Source organism: Ascaphus truei, chromosome 1 (assembly GCF_040206685.1).
Source record: "Ascaphus truei isolate aAscTru1 chromosome 1, aAscTru1.hap1, whole genome shotgun sequence".
NCBI classification, from domain to species: domain Eukaryota; kingdom Metazoa; phylum Chordata; class Amphibia; order Anura; family Ascaphidae; genus Ascaphus; species Ascaphus truei.
Window position 1 is genome coordinate 537,401,719 of NC_134483.1, and position 26,943 is coordinate 537,428,661.

At 43.5% G+C, this 26,943-nt stretch overlaps 1 protein-coding gene across 2 annotated transcripts in view; it reads right to left on the bottom strand.

Annotated features, from left to right (window-relative positions):
* Positions 1-19,190: 19,190 nt before the first annotated feature.
* Positions 19,191-26,943, bottom strand: part of VAX2 (ventral anterior homeobox 2) — an 82,245-nt gene continuing 74,492 nt past the window's right edge. Inside the window, exon 3 of one of the 2 annotated variants that reach the window (XM_075572976.1) lies at positions 19,191-22,911. In XM_075572976.1, coding sequence (XP_075429091.1) covers positions 22,447-22,911 — 465 coding nt within the window. In that variant the 3' untranslated portion in view covers positions 19,191-22,446. The remainder of the gene's footprint in view (positions 22,912-26,943) is intronic. The other variant, XM_075572968.1, reaches the window with a different exon arrangement.

Genomic DNA, 26,943 nt, shown 5'->3' on the forward strand with positions numbered 1-26,943 from the left:
AGCCCTAGTTATGGTCTCAAAACATGGTGTGTGTGCCCTATTTATGGTCTCAATACATGGTGTGTGTGCCCTAGTTATGGTCTCAATATATGGTGTGTGTGCCCTAGTTATGGTCTCAATACATGGTGAGTGTGTCCTAGTTATGGTCTCAATACATGGTGTGTGTGCCCTAGTTATGATCTCTATACATGGTGTGTGTGCCCTATTTATGGTCTCAATACATGGTGTGTGTGCCCTAGTTATGGTCTCAATACAAGGTGTATGTGCCCTAGTTATGGTCTCAATACATGGTGTGTGTGCCCTAGTTATGGTCTCAATACAGGGTGTGTGTGTCCTAGTTATGGTCTCAATACATGGTGTGTGTGCCCTAGTTATGGTCTCAATACATGGTGTGAGTGCCCTAGTTATGGTCTCAAAACATGGTGTGTATGTGTGTGTGTCCTAGTTATGGTCTCAATACATGGTGTATGTGTCCTAGTTATGGTCTCAATACAAGGTGTGTGTGCCCTAGTTATGGTCTCAATACATGGTGTGTGTGCCCTAGTTATGGTCTCAATACAAGGTGTGTGCCCTAGTTATGGTCTCAATTCATGGTCTGTGTGCCCTATTTATGGTCTCAATATATGGTGTGTGTGCCCTAGTTATGGTCTCAATACAAGGTGTATGTGCCCTAGTTATGGTCTCAATACATGGTGTGTGTGCCCTAGTTATGGTCTCAATACATGGTGTGTGTGTCCTATATATGGTCTCAATACATGGTTTGTGTCTGTGTGTGTGTCCTAGTTATGTCTCAATACATGCTGTGTGTGCCCTAGTTATGGTCTCAATACAAGGTGTATGTGCCCTAGTTATTGTCTCAATACATGGTGTGTGTGCCCTAGTTATGTTCTCAATACATGGTGTGTGTGCCCTAGTTATGGTCTCAATACAGGGTGTGTGTGTCCTAGTTATGGTCTCAAAACATGGTGTGAGTGCCCTAGTTATGGTCTCAATACATGGTGTGTGTGTGTGTCCTAGTTATGGTCTCAATACATGGTGTGTGTGTCCTAGTTATGGTCTCAATACAAGGTGTGTGTGCCCTAGTTATGGTCTCAATACATGGTGTGTGTGCCCTAGTTATGGTCTCAATACAAGGTGTGTGCCCTAGTTATGGTCTCAATTCATGGTCTGTGCCCTAGTTATGGTCTCAATACATGTTGTGTGTGTCCTAGTTATGGTCTCAATACATGGTGTGTGTGCCCTAGTTATGGTCTCAATACATGGTGTGTGTGCCCTATTTATGGTCTCAATACATGGTGTGTGTGTCCTAGTTATGGTCTCAATACATGGTGTGTGTGCCCTAGTTATGGTCTCAATACATGGTGTGTGTGTCCTAGTTATGGTCTCAATACATGGTGTGTGTGCCCTAGTTATGGACTCAATGCATGGTGTGTGTGCCCTATTTATGGTCTCAATACATGGTGTGTGTGCCCTAGTTATGGTCTCAATACATGGTGTGTGTGCCCTATTTATGGTCTCAATACATGGTGTGTGCCCTAGTTATGGTCTCAATATATGGTGTGTGTGCCCTAGTTATGGTCTCAATACATGGTGAGTGTGTCCTAGTTATGGTCTCAATACATGGTGTGTGTGCCCTAGTTATGATCTCTATACATGGTGTGTGTGCCCTATTTATGATCTCAATACATGGTGTGTGTGCCCTAGTTATGGTCTCAAAACAAGGTGTATGTGCCCTAGTTATGGTCTCAATACATGGTGTGTGGGCCCTAGTTATGGTCTCAATACATGGTGTGTGTGTGTGTGCCCTAGTTATGGTCTCAATACATGGTGTGTGAGCCCTAGTTATGGTCTCAAAACATGGTGTGTGTGCCCTATTTATGGTCTCAATACATGGTGTGTGTGTGTGTCCTAGTTATGGTCTCAATACATGGTGTGTGTGTCCTAGTTATGGTCTCAATACATGATGTATGTGCCCTAGTTATGGTCTCAATACATGGTGTGTGTGCCCTAGTTATGGTCTCAATACATGGTGTGTGTGTCCTAGATATTGTCTCAATTCATGGTTTGTGTCTGTGTGTGTGTCCTAGTTATGTCTCAATACATGGTGTGTGTGCCCTAGTTATGGTCTCAATACATGGTGTGTGTGTCCTTGTTATGGTCTCAATACATTGTCTGTGTGCCCTAGTTATGGTCTCAATACATGGTGTGTGGGCCCTAGTTATGGTCTCAATACATGGTGTGTGTGTGTGCCCTAGTTATGGTCTCAATACATGGTGTGTGAGCCCTAGTTATGGTCTCAAAACATGGTGTGTGTGCCCTAGTTATGGTCTCAATACATGGTGTGTGTGTGTGTCCTAGTTATGGTCTCAATACATGGTGTGTGTGTCCTAGTTATGGTCTCAATACATGATGTGTGTGCCCTAGTTATGGTCTCAATACATGGTGTATGTGCCCTAGTTATGGTCTCCATACATTGTCTGTGTGCCCTATTTATGGTCTCAATACATGGTGTGTGCCCTAGTTATGGTCTCAAAACACGGTGTATGTGCCCTAGTTATGGTCTCAATACATGGTGTGTGTGCCCTAGTTATGGTCTCAATACATGGTGTGTGTGTCCTAGATATGGTCTCAATTCATGGTTTGTGTCTGTGTATGTGTCCTAGTTATGTCTCAATACATGGTGTGTGTGCCCTAGTTATGGTCTCAATACATGGTGAGTGTGTCCTAGTTATGGTCTCAATACATGGTGTGTGTGCCCTAGTTATGATCTCTATACATGGTGTGTGTGCCCTATTTATGGTCTCAATACATGGTGTGTGTGCCCTAGTTATGGTCTCAATACAAGGTGTATGTGCCCTAGTTATGGTCTCAATACATGGTGTGTGTGCCCTAGTTATGGTCTCAATACATGGTGTGTGTCCTATATATGGTCTCAATACATGGTTTGTGTCTGTGTGTGTGTCCTAGTTATGTCTCAATACATGCTGTGTGTGCCCTAGTTATGGTCTCAATACAAGGTGTATGTGCCCTAGTTATTGTCTCAATACATTGTGTGTGTGCCCTAGTTATGTTCTCAATACATGGTGAGTGTGTCCTAGTTATGGTCTCAAAACATGGTGTGTGTGCCCTAGTTATGGTCTCAATACATGGTGTGTGTGTGTGTGTCCTAGTTATGGTCTCAATACATGGTGTGTGTGTCCTAGTTATGGTCTCAATACATGATGTGTGTGCCCTAGTTATGGTCTCAATACATGGTGTATGTGCCCTAGTTATGGTCTCCATACATTGTCTGTGTGCCCTATTTATGGTCTCAATACATGGTGTGTGAGCCCTAGTTATGGTCTCAATACATGGTATGTGAGCCCTAGTTATGGTCTCAATACATGGTGTGTGTGCCCTATTTATGGTCTCAATACATGGTGTGTGTGCCCTAGTTATGGTCTCAATATATGGTGTGTGTGCCCTAGTTATGGTCTCAATACATGGTGAGTGAGTCCTAGTTATGGTCTCAATACATGGTGTGTGTGCCCTAGTTATGGTCTCAATACATGGTGTGTGTGTGCCCTAGTTATGGTCTCAATACATGGTGTGTGAGCCCTAGTTATGGTCTCAAAACATGGTGTGTGTGCCCTATTTATGGTCTCAATACATGGTGTGTGTGCCCTAGTTATGGTCTCAATATATGGTGTGTGTGCCCTAGTTATGGTCTCAATACATGGTGAGTGTGTCCTAGTTATGGTCTCAATACATGGTGTGTGTGCCCTAGTTATAATCTCTATACATGGTGTGTGTGCCCTATTTATGGTCTCAATACATGGTGTGTGTGCCCTAGTTATGGTCTCAATACAAGGTGTATGTGCCCTAGTTATGGTCTCAATACATGGTGTGTGTGCCCTAGTTATGGTCTCAATACAGGGTGTGTGTGTCCTAGTTATGGTCTCAATACATGGTGTGTGTGCCCTAGTTATGGTCTCAATACATGGTGTGAGTGCCCTAGTTATGGTCTCAATACATGGTGTGTGTGTGTGTGTGTGTCCTAGTTATGGTCTCAATACATGGTGTATGTGTCCTAGTTATGGTCTCAATACAAGGTGTGTGTGCCCTAGTTATGGTCTCAATACATGGTGTGTGTGCCCTAGTTATGGTCTCAATACAAGGTGTGTGCCCTAGTTATGGTCTCAATTCATGGTCTGTGTGCCCTATTTATGGTCTCAATACATGGTGTGTGTGCCCTAGTTATGGTCTCAATACAAGGTGTATGTGCCCTAGTTATGGTCTCAATACATGGTGTGTGTGCCCTAGTTATGGTCTCAATACATGGTGTGTGTGTCCTATATATGGTCTCAATACATGGTTTGTGTCTGTGTGTGTGTCCTAGTTATGTCTCAATACATGCTGTGTGTGCCCTAGTTATGGTCTCAATACAAGGTGTATGTGCCCTAGTTATTGTCTCAATACATGGTGTGTGTGCCCTAGTTATGTTCTCAATACATGGTGTGTGTGCCCTAGTTATGGTCTCAATACAGGGTGTGTGTGTCCTAGTTATGGTCTCAAAACATGGTGTGAGTGCCCTAGTTATGGCCTCAATACATGGTGTGTGTGTGTGTGTGTGTGTCCTAGTTATGGTCTCAATACATGGTGTGTGTGTCCTAGTTATGGTCTCAATACAAGGTGTGTGTGCCCTAGTTATGGTCTCAATACATGGTGTGTGTGCCCTAGTTATGGTCTCAATACAAGGTGTGTGCCCTAGTTATGGTCTCAATTCATGGTCTGTGTGCCCTAGTTATGGTCTCAATACATGTTGTGTGTGTCCTAGTTATGGTCTCAATACATGGTGTGTGTGCCCTAGTTATGGTCTCAATACATGGTGTGTGTGCCCTATTTATGGTCTCAATACATGGTGTGTGTGCCCTAGTTATGGTCTCAATACATGGTGTGTGTGCCCTAGTTATGGTCTCAATACATGGTGTGTGTGCCCTAGTTATGGTCTCAATACATGGTGTGTGAGCCCTAGTTATGGTCTCAATACATGGTGTGTGTGCCCTATTTATGGTCTCAATACATGGTGTGTGTGCCCTAGTTATGGTCTCAATATATGGTGTGTGTGCCCTAGTTATGGTCTCAATACATGGTGAGTGAGTCCTAGTTATGGTCTCAATACATGGTGTGTGTGCCCTAGTTATGGTCTCAATACATGGTGTGTGTGTGCCCTAGTTATGGTCTCAATACATGGTGTGTGAGCCCTAGTTATGGTCTCAAAACATGGTGTGTGTGCCCTATTTATGGTCTCAATACATGGTGTGTGTGCCCTAGTTATGGTCTCAATATATGGTGTGTGTGCCCTAGTTATGGTCTCAATACATGGTGAGTGTGTCCTAGTTATGGTCTCAATACATGGTGTGTGTGCCCTAGTTATGATCTCTATACATGGTGTGTGTGCCCTATTTATGGTCTCAATACATGGTGTGTGTGCCCTAGTTATGGTCTCAATACAAGGTGTATGTGCCCTAGTTATGGTCTCAATACATGGTGTGTGTGCCCTAGTTATGGTCTCAATACAGGGTGTGTGTGTCCTAGTTATGGTCTCAATACATGGTGTGTGTGCCCTAGTTATGGTCTCAATACATGGTGTGAGTGCCCTAGTTATGGTCTCAATACATGGTGTGTATGTGTGTGTGTCCTAGTTATGGTCTCAATACATGGTGTATGTGTCCTAGTTATGGTCTCAATACAAGGTGTGTGTGCCCTAGTTATGGTCTCAATACATGGTGTGTGTGCCCTAGTTATGGTCTCAATACAAGGTGTGTGCCCTAGTTATGGTCTCAATTCATGGTCTGTGTGCCCTATTTATGGTCTCAATACATGGTGTGTGTGCCCTAGTTATGGTCTCAATACAAGGTGTATGTGCCCTAGTTATGGTCTCAATACATGGTGTGTGTGCCCTAGTTATGGTCTCAATACATGGTGTGTGTGTCCTATATATGGTCTCAATACATGGTTTGTGTCTGTGTGTGTGTCCTAGTTATGTCTCAATACATGCTGTGTGTGCCCTAGTTATGGTCTCAATACAAGGTGTATGTGCCCTAGTTATTGTCTCAATACATGGTGTGTGTGCCCTAGTTATGTTCTCAATACATGGTGTGTGTGCCCTAGTTATGGTCTCAATACAGGGTGTGTGTGTCCTAGTTATGGTCTCAAAACATGGTGTGAGTGCCCTAGTTATGGTCTCAATACATGGTGTGTGTGTGTGTCCTAGTTATGGTCTCAATACATGGTGTGTGTCCTAGTTATGGTTTCAATACAAGGTGTGTGTGCCCTAGTTATGGTCTCAATACATGGTGTGTGTGCCCTAGTTATGGTCTCAATACAAGGTGTGTGCCCTAGTTATGGTCTCAATTCATGGTCTGTGCCCTAGTTATGGTCTCAATACATGTTGTGTGTGTCCTAGTTATGGTCTCAATACATGGTGTGTGTGCCCTAGTTATGGTCTCAATACATGGTGTGTGTGCCCTATTTATGGTCTCAATACATGGTGTGTGTGTCCTAGTTATGGTCTCAATACATGGTGTGTGTGCCCTAGTTATGGTCTCAATACATGGTGTGTGTGTCCTAGTTATGGTCTCAATACATGGTGTGTGTGCCCTAGTTATGGACTCAATACATGGTGTGTGTGCCCTATTTATGGTCTCAATACATGGTGTGTGTGCCCTAGTTATGGTCTCAATACATGGTGTGTGTGCCCTATTTATGGTCTCAATACATGGTGTGTGCCCTAGTTATGGTCTCAATATATGGTGTGTGTGCCCTAGTTATGGTCTCAATACATGGTGAGTGTGTCCTAGTTATGGTCTCAATACATGGTGTGTGTGCCCTAGTTATGATCTCTATACATGGTGTGTGTGCCCTATTTATGATCTCAATACATGGTGTGTGTGCCCTAGTTATGGTCTCAAAACAAGGTGTATGTGCCCTAGTTATGGTCTCAATACATGGTGTGTGGGCCCTAGTTATGGTCTCAATACATGGTGTGTGTGTGTGCCCTAGTTATGGTCTCAATACATGGTGTGTGAGCCCTAGTTATGGTCTCAAAACATGGTGTGTGTGCCCTATTTATGGTCTCAATACATGGTGTGTGTGTGTGTCCTAGTTATGGTCTCAATACATGGTGTGTGTGTCCTAGTTATTGTCTCAATACATGATGTATGTGCCCTAGTTATGGTCTCAATACATGGTGTGTGTGCCCTAGTTATGGTCTCAATACATGGTGTGTGTGTCCTAGATATGGTCTCAATTCATGGTTTGTGTCTGTGTGTGTGTCCTAGTTATGTCTCAATACATGGTGTGTGTGCCCTAGTTATGGTCTCAATACATGGTGTGTGTGTCCTTGTTATGGTCTCAATACATTGTCTGTGTGCCCTAGTTATGGTCTCAATACATGGTGTGTGGGCCCTAGTTATGGTCTCAATACATGGTGTGTGTGTGTGCCCTAGTTATGGTCTCAATACATGGTGTGTGAGCCCTAGTTATGGTCTCAAAACATGGTCTGTGTGCCCTAGTTATGGTCTCAATACATGGTGTGTGTGTGTGTCCTAGTTATGGTCTCAATACATGGTGTGTGTGTCCTAGTTATGGTCTCAATACATGATGTGTGTGCCCTAGTTATGGTCTCAATACATGGTGTATGTGCCCTAGTTATGGTCTCCATACATTGTCTGTGTGCCCTATTTATGGTCTCAATACATGGTGTGTGCCCTAGTTATGGTCTCAAAACAAGGTGTATGTGTCCTAGTTATGGTCTCAATATATGGTGTGTGTGCCCTAGTTATGGTCTCAATACATGGTGTGTGTGTCCTAGATATGGTCTCAATTCATGGTTTGTGTCTGTGTGTGTGTCCTAGTTATGTCTCAATACATGGTGTGTGTGCCCTAGTTATGGTCTCAATACATGGTGAGTGTGTCCTAGTTATGGTCTCAATACATGGTGTGTGTGCCCTAGTTATGATCTCTATACATGGTGTGTGTGCCCTATTTATGGTCTCAATACATGGTGTGTGTGCCCTAGTTATGGTCTCAATACAAGGTGTATGTGCCCTAGTTATGGTCTCAATACATGGTGTGTGTGCCCTAGTTATGGTCTCAATACATGGTGTGTGTCCTATATATGGTCTCAATACATGGTTTGTGTCTGTGTGTGTGTCCTAGTTATGTCTCAATACATGCTGTGTGTGCCCTAGTTATGGTCTCAATACAAGGTGTATGTGCCCTAGTTATTGTCTCAATACATTGTGTGTGTGCCCTAGTTATGTTCTCAATACATGGTGAGTGTGTCCAGTTATGGTCTCAAAACATGGTGTGTGTGCCCTAGTTATGGTCTCAATACATGGTGTGTGTGTGTGTGTGTCCTAGTTATGGTCTCAATACATGGTGTGTGTGTCCTAGTTATGGTCTCAATACATGATGTGTGTGCCCTAGTTATGGTCTCAATACATGGTGTATGTGCCCTAGTTATGGTCTCCATACATTGTCTGTGTGCCCTATTTATGGTCTCAATACATGGTGTGTGCCCTAGTTATGGTCTCAAAACAAGGTGTATGTGCCCTAGTTATGGTCTCAATACATGGTGTGTGTGCCCTAGTTATGGTCTCAATACATGGTGTGTGTGTCCTAGATATGGTCTCAATTCATGGTTTGTGTCTGTGTGTGTGTCCTAGTTATGTCTCAATACATGGTGTGTGTGCCCTAGTTATGGTCTCAATACATGGTGTGTGTGTCCTTGTTATGGTCTCAATACATTGTCTGTGTGCCCTAGTTATGGTCTCAATACATGGTGTGTGGGCCCTAGTTATGGTCTCAATACATGGTGTGTGTGTGTGCCCTAGTTATGGTCTCAATACATGGTGTGTGAGCCCTAGTTATGGTCTCAAAACATGGTGTGTGTGCCCTATTTATGGTCTCAATACATGGTGTGTGTGCCCTAGTTATGGTCTCAATATATGGTGTGTGTGCCCTAGTTATGGTCTCAATACATGGTGAGTGTGTCCTAGTTATGGTCTCAATACATGGTGTGTGTGCCCTAGTTATGATCTCTATACATGGTGTGTGTGCCCTATTTATGGTCTCAATACATGGTGTGTGTGCCCTAGTTATGGTCTCAATACAAGGTGTATGTGCCCTAGTTATGGTCTCAATACATGGTGTGTGTGCCCTAGTTATGGTCTCAATACATGGTGTGTGTCCTATATATGGTCTCAATACATGGTTTGTGTCTGTGTGTGTGTCCTAGTTATGTCTCAATACATGCTGTGTGTGCCCTAGTTATGGTCTCAATACAAGGTGTATGTGCCCTAGTTATTGTCTCAATACATTGTGTGTGTGCCCTAGTTATGTTCTCAATACATGGTGAGTGTGTCCTAGTTATGGTCTCAAAACATGGTGTGTGTGCCCTAGTTATGGTCTCAATACATGGTGTGTGTGTGTGTCCTAGTTATGGTCTCAATACATGGTGTGTGTGCCCTAGTTATGGTCTCAATACATGGTGTGTGTGCCCTATTTATGGTCTCAATACATGGTGTGTGTGCCCTAGTTATGGTCTCAATATATGGTGTGTGTGCCCTAGTTATGGTCTCAATACATGGTGTGTGTCCTAGTTATGGTCTCAATACATGGTGTGTGTGCCCTAGTTATGATCTCTATACATGGTGTGTGTGCCCTATTTATGGTCTCAATACATGGTGTGTGTGCCCTAGTTATGGTCTCAAAACAAGGTGTATGTGCCCTAGTTATGGTCTCAATACATGGTGTGTGTGCCCTAGTTATGGTCTCAATACATTGTCTGTGTGCCCTAGTTATGGTCTCAATACATGATGTGTGTGCCCTAGTTATGGTCTCAATACATGGTGTATGTGCCCTAGTTATGGTCTCCATACATTGTCTGTGTGCCCTATTTATGGTCTCAATACATGGTGTGTGCCCTAGTTATGGTCTCAAAACAAGGTGTATGTGCCCTAGTTATGGTCTCAATACATGGTGTGTGTGCCCTAGTTATGGTCTCAATACATGGTGTGTGTGTCCTAGATATGGTCTCAATTCATGGTTTGTGTCTGTGTGTGTGTCCTAGTTATGTCTCAATACATGGTGTGTGTGCCCTAGTTATGGTCTCAATACATGGTGTGTGTGTCCTTGTTATGGTCTCAATACATTGTCTGTGTGCCCTAGTTATGGTCTCAATACATGGTGTGTGGGCCCTAGTTATGGTCTCAATACATGGTGTGTGTGTGTGCCCTAGTTATGGTCTCAATACATGGTGTGTGAGCCCTAGTTATGGTCTCAAAACATGGTGTGTGTGCCCTATTTATGGTCTCAATACATGGTGTGTGTGCCCTAGTTATGGTCTCAATATATGGTGTGTGTGCCCTAGTTATGGTCTCAATACATGGTGAGTGTGTCCTAGTTATGGTCTCAATACATGGTGTGTGTGCCCTAGTTATGATCTCTATACATGGTGTGTGTGCCCTATTTATGGTCTCAATACATGGTGTGTGTGCCCTAGTTATGGTCTCAATACAAGGTGTATGTGCCCTAGTTATGGTCTCAATACATGGTGTGTGTGCCCTAGTTATGGTCTCAATACATGGTGTGTGTCCTATATATGGTCTCAATACATGGTTTGTGTCTGTGTGTGTGTCCTAGTTATGTCTCAATACATGCTGTGTGTGCCCTAGTTATGGTCTCAATACAAGGTGTATGTGCCCTAGTTATTGTCTCAATACATTGTGTGTGTGCCCTAGTTATGTTCTCAATACATGGTGAGTGTGTCCTAGTTATGGTCTCAAAACATGGTGTGTGTGCCCTAGTTATGGTCTCAATACATGGTGTGTGTGTGTGTCCTAGTTATGGTCTCAATACATGGTGTGTGTGTCCTAGTTATGGTCTCAATACAAGGTGTGTGTGCCCTAGTTATGGTCTCAATACATGGTGTGTGTGCCCTAGTTATGGTCTCAATACATGGTGTGTGTGTCCTATTTATGGTCTCAATACATGGTGTGTGTGCCCTAGTTATGGTCTCAATACATGGTGTGTGTCCTATATATGGTCTCAATACATGGTTTGTGTCTGTGTGTGTGTCCTAGTTATGTCTCAATACATGCTGTGTGTGCCCTAGTTATGGTCTCAATACAAGGTGTATGTGCCCTAGTTATTGTCTCAATACATTGTGTGTGTGCCCTAGTTATGTTCTCAATACATGGTGAGTGTGTCCTAGTTATGGTCTCAAAACATGGTGTGTGTGCCCTAGTTATGGTCTCAATACATGGTGTGTGTGTGTGTCCTAGTTATGGTCTCAATACATGGTGTGTGTGTCCTAGTTATGGTCTCAATACAAGGTGTGTGTGCCCTAGTTATGGTCTCAATACATGGTGTGTGTGCCCTAGTTATGGTCTCAATACATGGTGTGTGTGTCCTATTTATGGTCTCAATACATGGTGTGTGTGCCCTAGTTATGGTCTCAATACATGGTGTGTGTCCTAGTTATGGTCTCAATACATGGTGTGTGTGCCCTAGTTATGGTCTCAATACATGGTGTGTGTGCCCTTTTTATGGTCTCAATACATGGTGTGTGTGCCCTAGTTATGGTCTCAATACATGGTGTGTGTGCCCTATTTATGGTCTCAATACATGGTGTGTGCCCTAGTTATGGTCTCAATATATGGTGTGTGTGCCCTAGTTATGGTCTCAATACATGGTGAGTGTGTCCTAGTTATGGTCTCAATACATGGTGTGTGTGCCCTAGTTATGATCTCTATACATGGTGTGTGTGCCCTATTTATGGTCTCAGTACATGGTGTGTGTGCCCTAGTTATGGTCTCAAAACAAGGTGTATGTGCCCTAGTTATGGTCTCAACACATGGTGTGTGTGCCCTAGTTATGGTCTCAATACATGGTGTGTGTGTCCTAGATATGGTCTCAATACATGGTTTGTGTCTGTGTGTGTGTCCTAGTTATGTCCCAATACATGGTGTGTGTGCCCTAGTTATGGTCTCAATACAAGGTGTATGTGCCCTAGTTATTGTCTCAATATATGGTGTGTGCCCTAGTTATGGTCTCAATACATGGTGAGTGTGTCCTAGTTATGGTCTCAATACATGGTGTGTGTGCCCTAGTTATGATCTCTATACATGGTGTGTGTGCCCTATTTATGGTCTCAATACATGGTGTGTGTGCCCTAGTTATGGTCTCAAAACAAGGTGTATGTGCCCTAGTTATGGTCTCAATACATGGTGTGTGTGCCCTAGTTATGGTCTCAATACATGGTGTGTGTGCCCTATTTATGGTCTCAATACATGGTGTGTGTGCCCTAGTTATGGTCTCAATATATGGTGTGTGTGCCCTAGTTATGGTCTCAATACATGGTGTGTGTCCTAGTTATGGTCTCAATACATGGTGTGTGTGCCCTAGTTATGATCTCTATACATGGTGTGTGTGCCCTATTTATGGTCTCAATACATGGTGTGTGTGCCCTAGTTATGGTCTCAAAACAAGGTGTATGTGCTCTAGTTATGGTCTCAACACATGGTGTGTGTGCCCTAGTTATGGTCTCAATACATGGTGTGTGTGTCCTAGATATGGTCTCAATACATGGTTTGTGTCTGTGTGTGTGTCCTAGTTATGTCCCAATACATGGTGTGTGTGCCCTAGTTATGGTCTCAATACAAGGTGTATGTGCCCTAGTTATTGTCTCAATATATGGTGTGTGCCCTAGTTATGGTCTCAATACATGGTGAGTGTGTCCTAGTTATGGTCTCAATACATGGTGTGTGTGCCCTAGTTATGATCTCTATACATGGTGTGTGTGCCCTATTTATGGTCTCAATACATGGTGTGTGTGCCCTAGTTATGGTCTCAAAACAAGGTGTATGTGCCCTAGTTATGGTCTCAATACATGGTGTGTGTGCCCTAGTTATGGTCTCAATACATGGTGTGTGTGCCCTATTTATGGTCTCAATACATGGTGTGTGTGCCCTAGTTATGGTCTCAATATATGGTGTGTGTGCCCTAGTTATGGTCTCAATACATGGTGTGTGTCCTAGTTATGGTCTCAATACATGGTGTGTGTGCCCTAGTTATGATCTCTATACATGGTGTGTGTGCCCTATTTATGGTCTCAATACATGGTGTGTGTGCCCTAGTTATGGTCTCAAAACAAGGTGTATGTGCCCTAGTTATGGTCTCAATACATGGTGTGTGTGCCCTAGTTATGGTCTCAATACATTGTCTGTGTGCCCTAGTTATGGTCTCAATACATGATGTGTGTGCCCTAGTTATGGTCTCAATACATGGTGTATGTGCCCTAGTTATGGTCTCCATACATTGTCTGTGTGCCCTATTTATGGTCTCAATACATGGTGTGTGCCCTAGTTATGGTCTCAAAACAAGGTGTGTGTGCCCTAGTTATGGTCTCAATACATGGTGTGTGTGCCCTAGTTATGGTCTCAATACATGGTGTGTGTGTCCTAGATATGGTCTCAATTCATGGTTTGTGTCTGTGTGTGTGTCCTAGTTATGTCTCAATACATGGTGTGTGTGCCCTAGTTATGGTCTCAATACATGGTGTGTGTGTCCTTGTTATGGTCTCAATACATTGTCTGTGTGCCCTAGTTATGGTCTCAATACATGGTGTGTGGGCCCTAGTTATGGTCTCAATACATGGTGTGTGTGTGTGTGCCCTAGTTATGGTCTCAATACATGGTGTGTGAGCCCTAGTTATGGTCTCAAAACATGGTGTGTGTGCCCTATTTATGGTCTCAATACATGGTGTGTGTGCCCTAGTTATGGTCTCAATATATGGTGTGTGTGCCCTAGTTATGGTCTCAATACATGGTGAGTGTGTCCTAGTTATGGTCTCAATACATGGTGTGTGTGCCCTAGTTATGATCTCTATACATGGTGTGTGTGCCCTATTTATGGTCTCAATACATGGTGTGTGTGCCCTAGTTATGGTCTCAATACAAGGTGTATGTGCCCTAGTTATGGTCTCAATACATGGTGTGTGTGCCCTAGTTATGGTCTCAGTACATGGTGTGTGTCCTATATATGGTCTCAATACATGGTTTGTGTCTGTGTGTGTGTCCTAGTTATGTCTCAATACATGCTGTGTGTGCCCTAGTTATGGTCTCAATACAAGGTGTATGTGCCCTAGTTATTGTCTCAATACATTGTGTGTGTGCCCTAGTTATGTTCTCAATACATGGTGAGTGTGTCCTATTTATGGTCTCAAAACATGGTGTGTGTGCCCTAGTTATGGTCTCAATACATGGTGTGTGTGTGTGTGTCCTAGTTATGGTCTCAATACATGGTGTGTGTGTCCTAGTTATGGTCTCAATACAAGGTGTGTGTGCCCTAGTTATGGTCTCAATACATGGTGTGTGTGCCCTAGTTATGGTCTCAATACATGGTGTGTGTGTCCTATTTATGGTCTCAATACATGGTGTGTGTGCCCTAGTTATGGTCTCAATACATGGTGTGTGTGTCCTAGTTATGGTCTCAATACATGGTGTGTGTGCCCTAGTTATGGTCTCAATACATGGTGTGTGTGCCCTATTTATGGTCTCAATACATGGTGTGTGTGCCCTAGTTATGGTCTCAATACATGGTGTGTGTGCCCTATTTATGGTCTCAATACATGGTGTGTGCCCTAGTTATGGTCTCAATATATGGTGTGTGTGCCCTAGTTATGGTCTCAATACATGGTGAGTGTGTCCTAGTTATGGTCTCAATACATGGTGTGTGTGCCCTAGTTATGATCTCTATACATGGTGTGTGTGCCCTATTTATGGTCTCAGTACATGGTGTGTGTGCCCTAGTTATGGTCTCAAAACAAGGTGTATGTGCCCTAATTATGGTCTCAACACATGGTGTGTGTGCCCTAGTTATGGTCTCAATACATGGTGTGTGTGTCCTAGATATGGTCTCAATACATGGTTTGTGTCTGTGTGTGTGTCCTAGTTATGTCCCAATACATGGTGTGTGTGCCCTAGTTATGGTCTCAATACAAGGTGTATGTGCCCTAGTTATTGTCTCAATATATGGTGTGTGCCCTAGTTATGGTCTCAATACATGGTGAGTGTGTCCTAGTTATGGTCTCAATACATGGTGTGTGTGCCCTAGTTATGATCTCTATACATGGTGTGTGTGCCCTATTTATGGTCTCAATACATGGTGTGTGTGCCCTAGTTATGGTCTCAAAACAAGGTGTATGTGCCCTAGTTATGGTCTCAATACATGGTGTGTGTGCCCTAGTTATGGTCTCAATACATGGTGTGTGTGCCCTATTTATGGTCTCAATACATGGTGTGTGTGCCCTAGTTATGGTCTCAATATATGGTGTGTGTGCCCTAGTTATGGTCTCAATACATGGTGTGTGTCCTAGTTATGGTCTCAATACATGGTGTGTGTGCCCTAGTTATGATCTCTATACATGGTGTGTGTGCCCTATTTATGGTCTCAATACATGGTGTGTGTGCCCTAGTTATGGTCTCAAAACAAGGTGTATGTGCCCTAGTTATGGTCTCAATACATGGTGTGTGTGCCCTAGTTATGGTCTCAATACATGGTATGTGTGTCCTAGATATGGTCTCAATTCATGGTTTGTGTCTGTGTGTGTGTCCTAGTTATGGTCTCAATACATGGTGAGTGTGTCCTAGTTATGGTCTCAATACATGGTGTGTGTGCCCTAGTTATGATCTCAATACATGGTATGTGTGCCCTAGTAATGGTCTTAATACATGGTGTGTGTGCCCTAGTTATGGTCTCAACATGGTGTGTGTGCCCTAGTTATGGTCTCAATACATGGTCTTTGTGCCCTATTTATGGTCTCAATACATGGTGTGTGTGCCCTATTTATGGTCTCAATACATGGTGTGTGCCCTATTTATGGTCTCAATTCATGGTGTGTGTGCCCTAGTTATGGTCTCAATACATGGTATGTGTGTCCTAGTTATTGTCTCAATACATTGTCTGTGTGCCCTAGTTATGGTCTCAATACATGGTGTGTGTGCCCTAGTTATGGTCTCAATACATTGTCTGTGTGCCCTAGTTATGGTCTCAATACATGATGTGTGTGCCCTAGTTATGGTCTCAATACATGGTGTATGTGCCCTAGTTATGGTCTCCATACATTGTCTGTGTGCCCTATTTATGGTCTCAATACATGGTATGTGTGCCCTAGTTATGGTCTCAATACCTGGTGTGTGTGCCCTAGTTATGGTCTCAATACATGGTGTGTGTGCCCTAGTTATGTTCTCAGCATTGAGTGATGTTCGCGACCTTGGGCGATGGTTTCACACATCTCTAGTTGCCACGTGTTAAAAAATGACAAGCCCTCTTGGGTGCCCCAGGACACAGCTCCTATGTGATGGGGTCTGGCTATATCATAATCTAATTGCTCGTTTTATACGCACTCAGAACACCAGGTTACCACGTTTCCACACACACCTGGGATAAACTTGCTCAAAAATTGTTTTGAAACAGAATACTTACAGTTGGCAGCATTAGGACAGTGGATGCGATAATATTGCTGTAAATTACAGTTAGGATTCTTATAATCCAATAGAATAGCCAAAACAGACAGGAAAACCAGGATATTTATGTGCAATTTAGGAGTCAGGACACCCTCCCTACAGTATCTGATTATTTTTGCCTATTTTTTCTTTGGATCATGGTTATTCCTCCCACCAGATGTTTGTCTTTTTGGGAATAACCAATACATTTATATTAAATAATAATAGTTTGTTCTTGTATAGCGCTGCTAGTTTTACATAGAGACATGTTGCAGGCACCGTCCCGGCCCCATAGAGTTTACAATCTATGTTTTTGGGTGCCTGAGGCACAGGGAGATAAAGGTCACAAGGAGCCGACACCAGGAGTTGAACCAAATTCCCCTGCTTCACACTCAGTGCCTGAGTCAGTGTCTTTACTCGCTGAGCCGCTCCTTCTCCCTTTACAGTCAAGTAGCTTGCACATGTCAAAAATAAATTGTTTATCCCTAAATCCCATTATGGGAAAGGAATCTGTGGGACAGGTTTCACAACCTCTGTAGTACACAATTGGATGTAGGATTGGAAGGTATTGAACCCGGCTCACAGACTGTACGTTCTAATAAAAGAACAGCTGCTGGTTATAGTTTTTTCTAAACGGGTTTCCTATGATTGGGGTTTTAGGATGTATCATGGTTGTTTCTACTCGTATTGAAGTTCTCTGTTCAATTGTCAGTTATACAGATGTTGCAAGGGTTTTCTAAGCAGATTTAAACCTTGGAAGAGGTGCATAGAGCCAGTCAAAAGGAAGGTCATTTCTATCACCAGAAGTGCATATCATATGGATTTACTATCAAAAACCCCTCTGACAGCAGGAACATGCAAACATGCATTGGGGAAGCAGTGAAGTGAAAACGCTGTGTTTAACATGCGTGTTCTAATAAAAAATGGCTGATAGATTTAATAATAATATTAATATTAAGAGTATTGTTTTCATATAAGGTGCTGTAGTGTACATAGCATTATACATCAAATCTGTGCCTGTAATATTTCATATATACAAATCAATTTTTGGAGGATATCATTTTTGTGTCAATATGTAAGAAGAAACATTACTTCTATAAACAAAAAGATAAATGACAGATAGAGCGATGGATAGATGGATACTGTAGATGGTGAGCAGCTAGTGTAATACAGTGGTGCTGTAATCCACCAATAAATAGCACGCAATGTTAACAGCCACATGTCACATCGGTTGGAGTCTCCAGCACTGGGACCATCATGATACAATGTTCCTGTTTGCAGTAGGGGACATAAATATTATATTATCCTTTTCACATTGTGTTATCCCCTTTATTGTTAAAAACCCTTTCAACAATATAACATGTATGTAGACACATGAAGACCAATTAGACAGATTTAGCTTGGTGGTGCTGAGGTGTATCTCTGTTGAATAGTGATGGATTTATTTATTTGATTGCCATTAGGAGATTGTAGACTGAAGCAGTGGACGGTGCCCTTTGAACGGCATTAATGAGGTGCAACCACTTTGGGCTTTTTCTTTCCGTGCCTGATTCTGGCAAAATTCCCCATTCGTGTAAATGGGTCTTCCAACCCGGAATGTGTGTCTTATGAAGTCCCACCATTTAGTAAATACGCCCCTTTATGGCCAATTTACTTTATTGGGGCAGTGAGGTGCCGTCCAGCATGGAAAGTGTCTTATGAACCTGCATTTGTTAGTAAATATGGCCTAATATGTTTGATTGATTTATTAATGATATTAATCCTATTATTTTCAGATACAGTGCTGCAGTGCACAATGTAAATGTAATTGTCTTGGTCCATTCCAGCCTCTGAAATCTGAGGTTTAGTTCGTGATGGCCACTCTTAGATAGTCCTGCTAGTAATGGACCATGCCATGTGTAGGTATGCCAAAGGTCAACAAAAGTTGAACCATTATAGTAAAAAGATGAAAAAATACCTACAATGCCCTCCATGGCCGAAAAGGTGTATATGGCTACCACCGGGTAAAATACTGAATGTCTCCTATGCCGCGCAGGATTTGTTCAAGAATGGACAATGCTGTTCTTCATCAGAGATGGGCACATGTGGTGGGTCGGATTGGGATCCGCAGCGGATCGACCGGATCCCTTTTGGTCCGCAGATTTCCACGGATCAATCTCAAAAAAGGCAATTCGCGTTTTGCGGATTTTTGAAAATTATATCACCAATTCACTCCGCGGATTCCGCAACCCGGGGACGGATTTGCAGGATCCAATCCGCAGATTCAGCGATCCGTCGGTGGATTCTTAAGACTCTGCCAACGGATCGCGGAATACTATACGGATTGGATCCTACAAATCCCTCCACGGGTTGGTATCCAATGACGGATTTTGATGAATCCGCGCGGATTAAAACCGACCACATCCGTCCGCGGATTTTACACCGCGATACAGATCTTGGGGGGGGGGGGGGAAATGCGAGAAGATCCGGGAAACAGATTTGGACGTATTCGCCCATCTCTAAAGCCATACCCCGGTTTAAGGACACTCACTTTAAGTACACTCACGAGTAAGGACATATTTTCCATAGCCCCGTACCCCTGTGTCCGTACGCTCGCTTCGCGAGTACGGACACTTATTCTGCCCTACAGACCACCATAGTAGGGACGCTCTGATTCCCCTCGCCCAATAGACAAACTGCAGCTCGGGCTTGCACCTGTCAGCACGTCCTGAACAGCAATACCGGCTCCCTACCTGTACCGAAGCATTGATAAGTGGGAAAAAGGTAGTGCTTCACTTCAAGTACATTTTCGCTTTACATACATGCTCTGTACCCATTGCGTACGTTAATGCGGGGCATGCCTGTACTTTTTTATATTCAGTGGGAAAGACTGGCGTGCTCTGCAATGCAGGATTACCCTGGTGTCTCAGAACTGTCATGGACCATCTGATGGTTAACCAAAGCTGTTTATGAGCAGTATTTCCAATCTGACAGAGACTGTGCCTATACATTATAACAAATTGAAACTACAGCAACCCAAACACTGTTGAGACCATAAGAAACAGGACTAAAAGTCATCATATAAAGTTCTTCACAGGCTGAAGGGACCATTGTATTCATCTCTAAGGCTGCATGTGTTCCTTGGGGTAGAGGTTCCCACCATTTGATTAAACCGTAGCTTTTGCAGGAAAAAGATGCCACACGAATATATCCAGGATAAGTTTACCGAGTAGGGGCTGAAGTGAACGATAGCTTGTAGACTACAGTAAAGTGGTATGGAGTATCCAAGACAGCAATGTTATCAGTCTGTATAATCACAATAAACATGTTTTTCTTTTCCCAAAGGAGTGAAGAGAACGCTCGACAGAATCCCAAGTTACTGAAAGCAGACAAGTTTTATTTTGTGAGAATGAAGATAAAAATATTTGTTGAAACACCTTTTAGTACCAAGCACAAGAATACTCTTTGTCCTTAAAATTAAACACAACAGGAATTTTGCTTCTCAGAGGACGTAAGAGAGTTTGGGACTGGCCACAAGACATCTAGACAGATCAACAACCCTACACTGTAATTGCCACCATCGGGGACTTCTTTTATATTATTTTACATTGAGCTTGATACCTGCCCCAAAGTGCTTTACCACGATTCATAATACACAGTTCTCATGGGCCATATTGTAAGAAAATCTAATGTTGTTCTTTAAAACACAGTCCACAACTTAAATCCTACCGTTTAAGGTCCCCCACCCATCCCCAAGACTTGACATGCCGACCATTTAAAATGGCTAAATGAATATGATTGTTTTATCCATGCCATTTACATGGTTTACTGATATCCAAAGCCTAATTCTGCCTCTTGCCATGAGAAATTGCGATGGAAGGAGAAATCAGACTTCATGTGTAACGTTTAATTATCACGAATCCTTTCTGGCAATGTTAAACAGAGGTGTACTGGCCGTCAGCATGGTTCTGGGTTTCAAAAGCTGTCTGTCCAAAAATAGATACCAGGTAGAGAGTGAATAAACGAATGGATCCAGGTCAGTAACTACTGTAGAATAACGCAGACCTGTGGCCCGGTCACGAATGGCCTTGTTGTCTTGTTATGACTTGAGAAGACTCTACCAATTACTAGAAAACATCAGGTGAGTTGGGCATGAGTTATGGACCAATGCCAATCTGGGGATAAGTTTTTCTAAGATGAGGGATAGTTAACACAATAGAAACCGCACATCTTCACACTGGAAGTGCTCTCTGCAGGATATAAATTAAAGGTTAAGTGCAAACAAGTGATAGATTGCAGGTGATTGTTTGGATTTAGTTGATGTTTTTTTACACTCTGTTGTCAGTGCAGAATACATGGTAAGCGATGTTCCCCAGCATGGTTTGGCATTGGGTTTGCTTTTCTTTTAATAAACTAGGTATCCCCATGCGGTGAACCAGTAAGTATAAATGCAAAGGATAATGGCACATGTTTGCTTAATAATAATAATTAGTCATTTACTGCCATAGAAACAGCTTCCGGTGCTGGAAGATAGCCTGTGGTAGGGGTTGTCAACTCTATCCCTCAAGACCCGTCAACAGGTCAGGTTTTATGGATGTCCCAGCTTCAGCACAGGTGGCTCAATCAGTCCCTGCTTCCGCACCGGTGGCTCCCTCAGTCCCTGCTTCAGCACAGGTGGCTCAATCAGTGGCTCAGTCGAAGACTGCTGAAGCTGGAACATCCTGAAAACCTGACCTGCTGGGTGATCTTAAGAACTGAAGTTGAGAACCACTGCCTTATGCATTATACCGCTTTCTAAAAAAGGGCCAATGTCCATTGAATGGAAGGAGATGCTCCTTGCGACCTTGGGCAGGTCACGGCATCTCCCTGTGCCTCGGGAACCAAAAATAAGAATGTAAGTTCTTCAAAGCAGAGAAAATGATTCATATTAATGTCATCCTATATATACCACGGATTGCAATAGACAACGGATTGTCAGAACATTGTAGTGGTGAACACCATGGAGTGACTGAAATATTTGTTCGATTAATCAGCATCCGGTATCTGTGCTTTGCGGGATAAGTGCTCACTATAAGACCACTGCATTCACTTGATGGACATTGTGCAGACTCACATTTCTGATATCCAAGAGAGGACTTGGAAGGGACCTGAATGGCCGAGAGAAAAAGACTCACAATATAATAGACTATGGGATATTGGCAACTCCGGGCTCATTTCCTGACAGTTTCTTTAGTCTTACCGACCTCCCTTATGTCATCAAAACAATAAGTAAGGCATGAGAGAGACATGAGAACCCGAGAGAGGTGGGGACAAGGACAGTGTCATTTTATTATCCTGCATTCACCACATATCTGCTTTCGAAGGAGCGATCCATGGTTACAGTATTTAAAGGGTTACTTACTGAGCTTCATATACCCACAGTGTAATGGGATAAATAATTGATTTTCATCTTCTGTGCAGCCCATAACTACTTAGCACAGTGTCATGATACTTGTTTGCTCATTTTAGTCAACCCCCCCCCCCCAATAACCTCACTCACTTGAGAATAATAATATAATGAGACAGCGCATATAGCTGACCCAATTCTCAGAATACTGGCCCATGACTACATAAGGTTCATGATGATGTGTAGTATTGAGCCATGTGCATGAGTGAGTATCCATAATTTAAAACTGGTTAGAACCAATTGTACTGGTGCTCCGAACTGAATGCATCAAAAGACCTTCCGATTGTCCCGTATATACCTCCACATACCAGATATATATTTTTTTTTATCACGGTGAAACAAACACACACCACTAGACACATTTGGTAAACAGTCTTGAAATTCCACTTGCAAAACCAGTCACTGGGTGTGTTACGGGAAGCAAATACAGTGGATTTTAACACCTTCATGTCAATGAACCTTCTTTCTTTAGGAACTCGGCTTTTTGCTAGGAGCACAGTCTTTTCTTTCGAGACGGGTGTAAGGCTCAAAAGCCGAGCTCCCCAGTCCATAACTTGTGGGTATTTCATGTATCCCTCCCAATATAGGACCAGGGAAACAAAGAGAAGGGGGTAACCTTGGAGAAGACGAGGAAGCTAAGGATGGGACCTGGAGGGTGAAGGCTCCTATCCCGGGAGGGGTACTGCTTATACTGGGGGAGGTGCTTCCTGACGTTCCCAGACTCGACCCATTTCCTGACACAGTTCCCATGGTGTTCTGACCAGGGGAGAGCAAATTAGGCGGTGCTGGGACCGACAAAAGTCTGCCTTGCTCCAACAGTCGTAAAATATTACAAGTGGCAAACGATTCAGAGGTGGAATTGGAGCGTTTCTCCGAGTCCCTGCTCTGGTCCTTCTTCTGTTTAGTTCTCCTGTTCTGGAACCAGACTTTGACCTGGAATGGAAGAAGAGAAACACGGGAAGAGGTTTATCAGTGGCAGGAAACACTGGTCTGAGCGTATTACAAAGAATAACTCCCCTACCTAATCCTAAACGATATATTTCTTACTGGTCAACCATTGTAATGAGCCGATCTATTCCTCATAAAGTCACATCTGCCATCACAGTCTCCATGGGTAATGAATTGCACACTGTAACTGCCCTTACTGTAAAGAACCCTTTCCTTTGTTGCTGGTGAAATCTCCTTTCCTTCAACCTTAAGGGATGGCCCCGAGTCCTTTGTACTGCCCTAGGGCAGTTCTTTTGAAAGCACCTTGTACTGCCCCTATATTTGTATATAGTTATCATATCCCCTCGTAGATGTATTGTTGTTTGCGCCAGTAATTCAGGGGCACTATCTCTTTGAGCCCATAAAAGTCCTAGTTTTGGGCAATACATTCCGAGATCGGGATCCTCCAGTGTAGAAGTTAAGAAAGCAGCACCCATTGTGTGGGGATATTCAGTACTTATCACTTACATGTTGGCTGTCCACTAAGAATACAATGAAGAACGTTGCCTGCTGCACCCGCTGCCTTCCTGACTCGTTTTGTGACACAATCATTTCTGAAGAGGTTACAGATGTAATATGTAGGGGGCTATTTATCAAAGTCTAAAACTGGGGCAAAAAAACTATTGCTTTCAATAAGATTTTTGCCTTTAATAAATCTGGTGCTATTTTTTTGGTTGGACCTTTTTTTGCAGCTGAGATACTGACACAGAACATCAATAAACTGAAAGGAGTTAATGTATCAAGGCCATTTTGGCTTGTCATTCTCATCTTACATCTCTTATTCTATATACGCCAAAAGCAGGTGGTCAGGCCGGTTTGGGCTGCAATTCCCCATAGAATAATCTCCTTAGCCTCAATATACTGTATCAAGATTTCAGTTGAGGTCTGCACGCAACTACTTGCGAGTGTGAGAGGGGCCGATAGTACAAGTTGAGGTGAGATAAGCGAGATGACAAACACATATGAAGCTCTGCATCTCTGTGCATCACTGTGCATCTCTGTGCATCTCTGTGCATCTTTCTGCATCTCTCTGCATCTCTCTGCATCTCTCTGCATCTCTCTGCATCTCTCTGCATCTCTCTGCATCTCTGTGCATCTTTCTGCATCTCTCTGCATCTCTCTGCATCTCTCTGCATCTCTCTGCATCTCTCTGCATCTCTCTGCGCATCTCTGTGCATCTCTCTGCATCTCTCTGCATCTCTCTGCATCTCTCTGCATCTCTGTGCATCTCTGTGCATCTCTCTGCATCTCTCTGCATCTCTCTGCATCTCTCTGCATCTCTGTGCATCTCTGTGCATCTCTCTGCATCTCTGTGCATCTCTCTGCATCTCTCTGCATCTCTCTGCATCTCTCTGCATCTCTGTGCATCTCTGTGCATCTCTCTGCATCTCTCTGCATCTCTCTGCATCTCTGTGCATCTCTGTGCATCTCTGTGCATCTTTCTGCATCTCTGTGCATCTCTCTGCATCTCTCTGCATCTCTCTGCATCTCTGTGCATCTCTGTGCATCTCTCTGCATCTCTGTGCATCTCTCTGCATCTCTCTGCATCTCTCTGCATCTCTGTGCATCTCTGTGCATCTCTCTGCATCTCTCTGCATCTCTCTGCATCTCTCTGCATCTCTGTGCATCGCTGTGCATCTCTCTGCATCTCTCTGCATCTCTCTGCATCTCTCTGCATCTCTCTGCATCTCTCTGCATCTCTCTGCATCTCTCTGCATCGCTGTGCATCTCTGTGCATCTCTGTGCATCTCTGTGCATCTCTGTGCATCGCTGTGCATCTCTCTGCATCTCTCTGCATCTCTCTGCATCTCTCTGCATCTCTCTGCATCTCTCTGCATCTCTCTGCATCTCTCTGCATCGCTGTGCATCTCTCTCTCTCTGCATCGGGTTTTTTCTTCTCACTTTTTAATTACATGGAATAAATCAGCCAGAACTTCCCATGATACGGACCTGCATGAAAAACAGCTGCTTATATTCGATACGGTCGTAAACAGAAAATGGAAACGTGTATCCTGTTCACTGATACGCAACTGCACCTCCACAGTCCAGTCCTCAAGGGCCGCCAACAGGTCAGATTTGACGGATATCCCTGCTTCAGCACAGGTGGCTCAGTCAGAGACTGAGCCACCTGTGCCGAAGCAGGGATATCATGAAAACCTGACCTGTTGGTGGCCCTTTAGGACTGGCGTTGCCCACCCCTGGTCTAAAGAGACACAAATTACATGGGGTGAAGGATCACAAGGTGAGAAGCTTCTCATGGACCCCAATTTTGTGGCCAACTGCGAGATGAAGGACAATTATTTTAAAGCGCACTGCATTAATATTATTAATAATGTGATAATATTAATATGGCACCAGGTACACATAATAAACACCTTCGCCGATAGCTCAGTCCATGACCGGTTGGTCGCCCTTGAGGAGTGGAGTTGCCCAGCCCTGGAATGGACCGTCTTAGTCATAACATTCCAGAGAGCTGGTCATACGTTTGGTGATTTTATGGCGAAACGCCCTGTCGCGAGGAGCTCACAATACTAGCGAGTAAAAGATCTCCGTTTTGGGATAGCTGCAGATCCAGTGTTTGTATGGAGGAACCGAGATGACAATAGATGGCTGGATTAGAAGCATGGTGTGAGAAATGTGTTCTAAATGCATGAAAACGTCCAATAAAATGGGACGCTTCGCCAGTCAGAAGCAAAACCAATATGAAGTTCCTTCCTGGGGGTGTGAGATGCTATCTCTGCATCCAGTTGTCAAACCATAAAACGTGCCATTAATCCCTTCTCTGCCAGACATTGAAGTCCTGTTGATCAATACGTCCAGCTCTCCACATGCCTCTTTAACCAGGAAAGGGATTAGAGAAAGCTTTTCTCTACCCGCCTTCTGCTACTGGAGACATTCGTTTTATTCAATTATTTCTACCAAAAAAAAAAAAAAAGTCATTATTTCATCATCGGTAGATACAATTCTGTTTATATAGCGTCAACAACAGATGTTGCGCTCTTAGAGTTTAGACGTAATCGCGGGAAAACGTTTTCGTGTTGCGCCACCGCTATTTCTGAAATTACGACCCGATTTCAGACTTTGGTCTCGAAATCGGCCTGAATAAGTTCAGACGTTACCATGGTGATGTGAGGCATTCGGGGGTATCTTATCACAGGGGGGCTTAACTCCAGTCCTCAAGCCCCCCACACCAGGTCAGGTGTTCAGGATATCCCTGCTTCAGCACAGGTGGCTCAATCAGTCCCAGCTTCAGCACAGGTAGCTCAGTCTTTAACCGAGTCACTGATTGAGCCACCTGTACTGAAGCAGGGATATCCTGAAAACCTGATCTGTTGAGGGGGCGGGGGGAAGAGGGGGGGAGCTTGGAGACTGGGGTTGAGCGCCCCTGCCTTGTTATCAAGCATTATCTCTAGAACCTATACATTCTTCCCCTTCTTCTGCAGGGTCTTAGTTTAAGAATATAAAGCAATGTCATCAACAGAGCGGCAATTGCAGCCACGGCTCCGGGAAATGTATGTTGCAAATTCTGGGTTCTTATCATTGTTGTCTTAAATAAATGAAATATCGTAAATACAACTATACATTGTGCGCCACTTCAAAACAGGTGCTATTTAACGCGAGCACGCCCATGTTGAGCTAATTTAAATAAATTAGGGACAGACATATCTCTGCTCCGCTTGTTGACGACACCCATGTAAACAAACTTTTGTGCCTATTTTTAACCAACTCTAAAATTGAGATTTTTTTTTTTTTTTGAGACGAAAAACTGTCCATTTGCGTCCATGCAATGGGTTACGCTGAGATACGGAGATGAGCAGCGGTATAGTGAGATAAAGAGACGTGCAGGGGTATAGTGATAAACAGAGACGAGCAGGTGTATAGTGATATACAGAGACGAACAGGGTATAGTGATATAGAGAGACGAGCAGGTGTATAGTGAGATACAGAGAGAGACGAACAAGTGTATAGTGAGATACA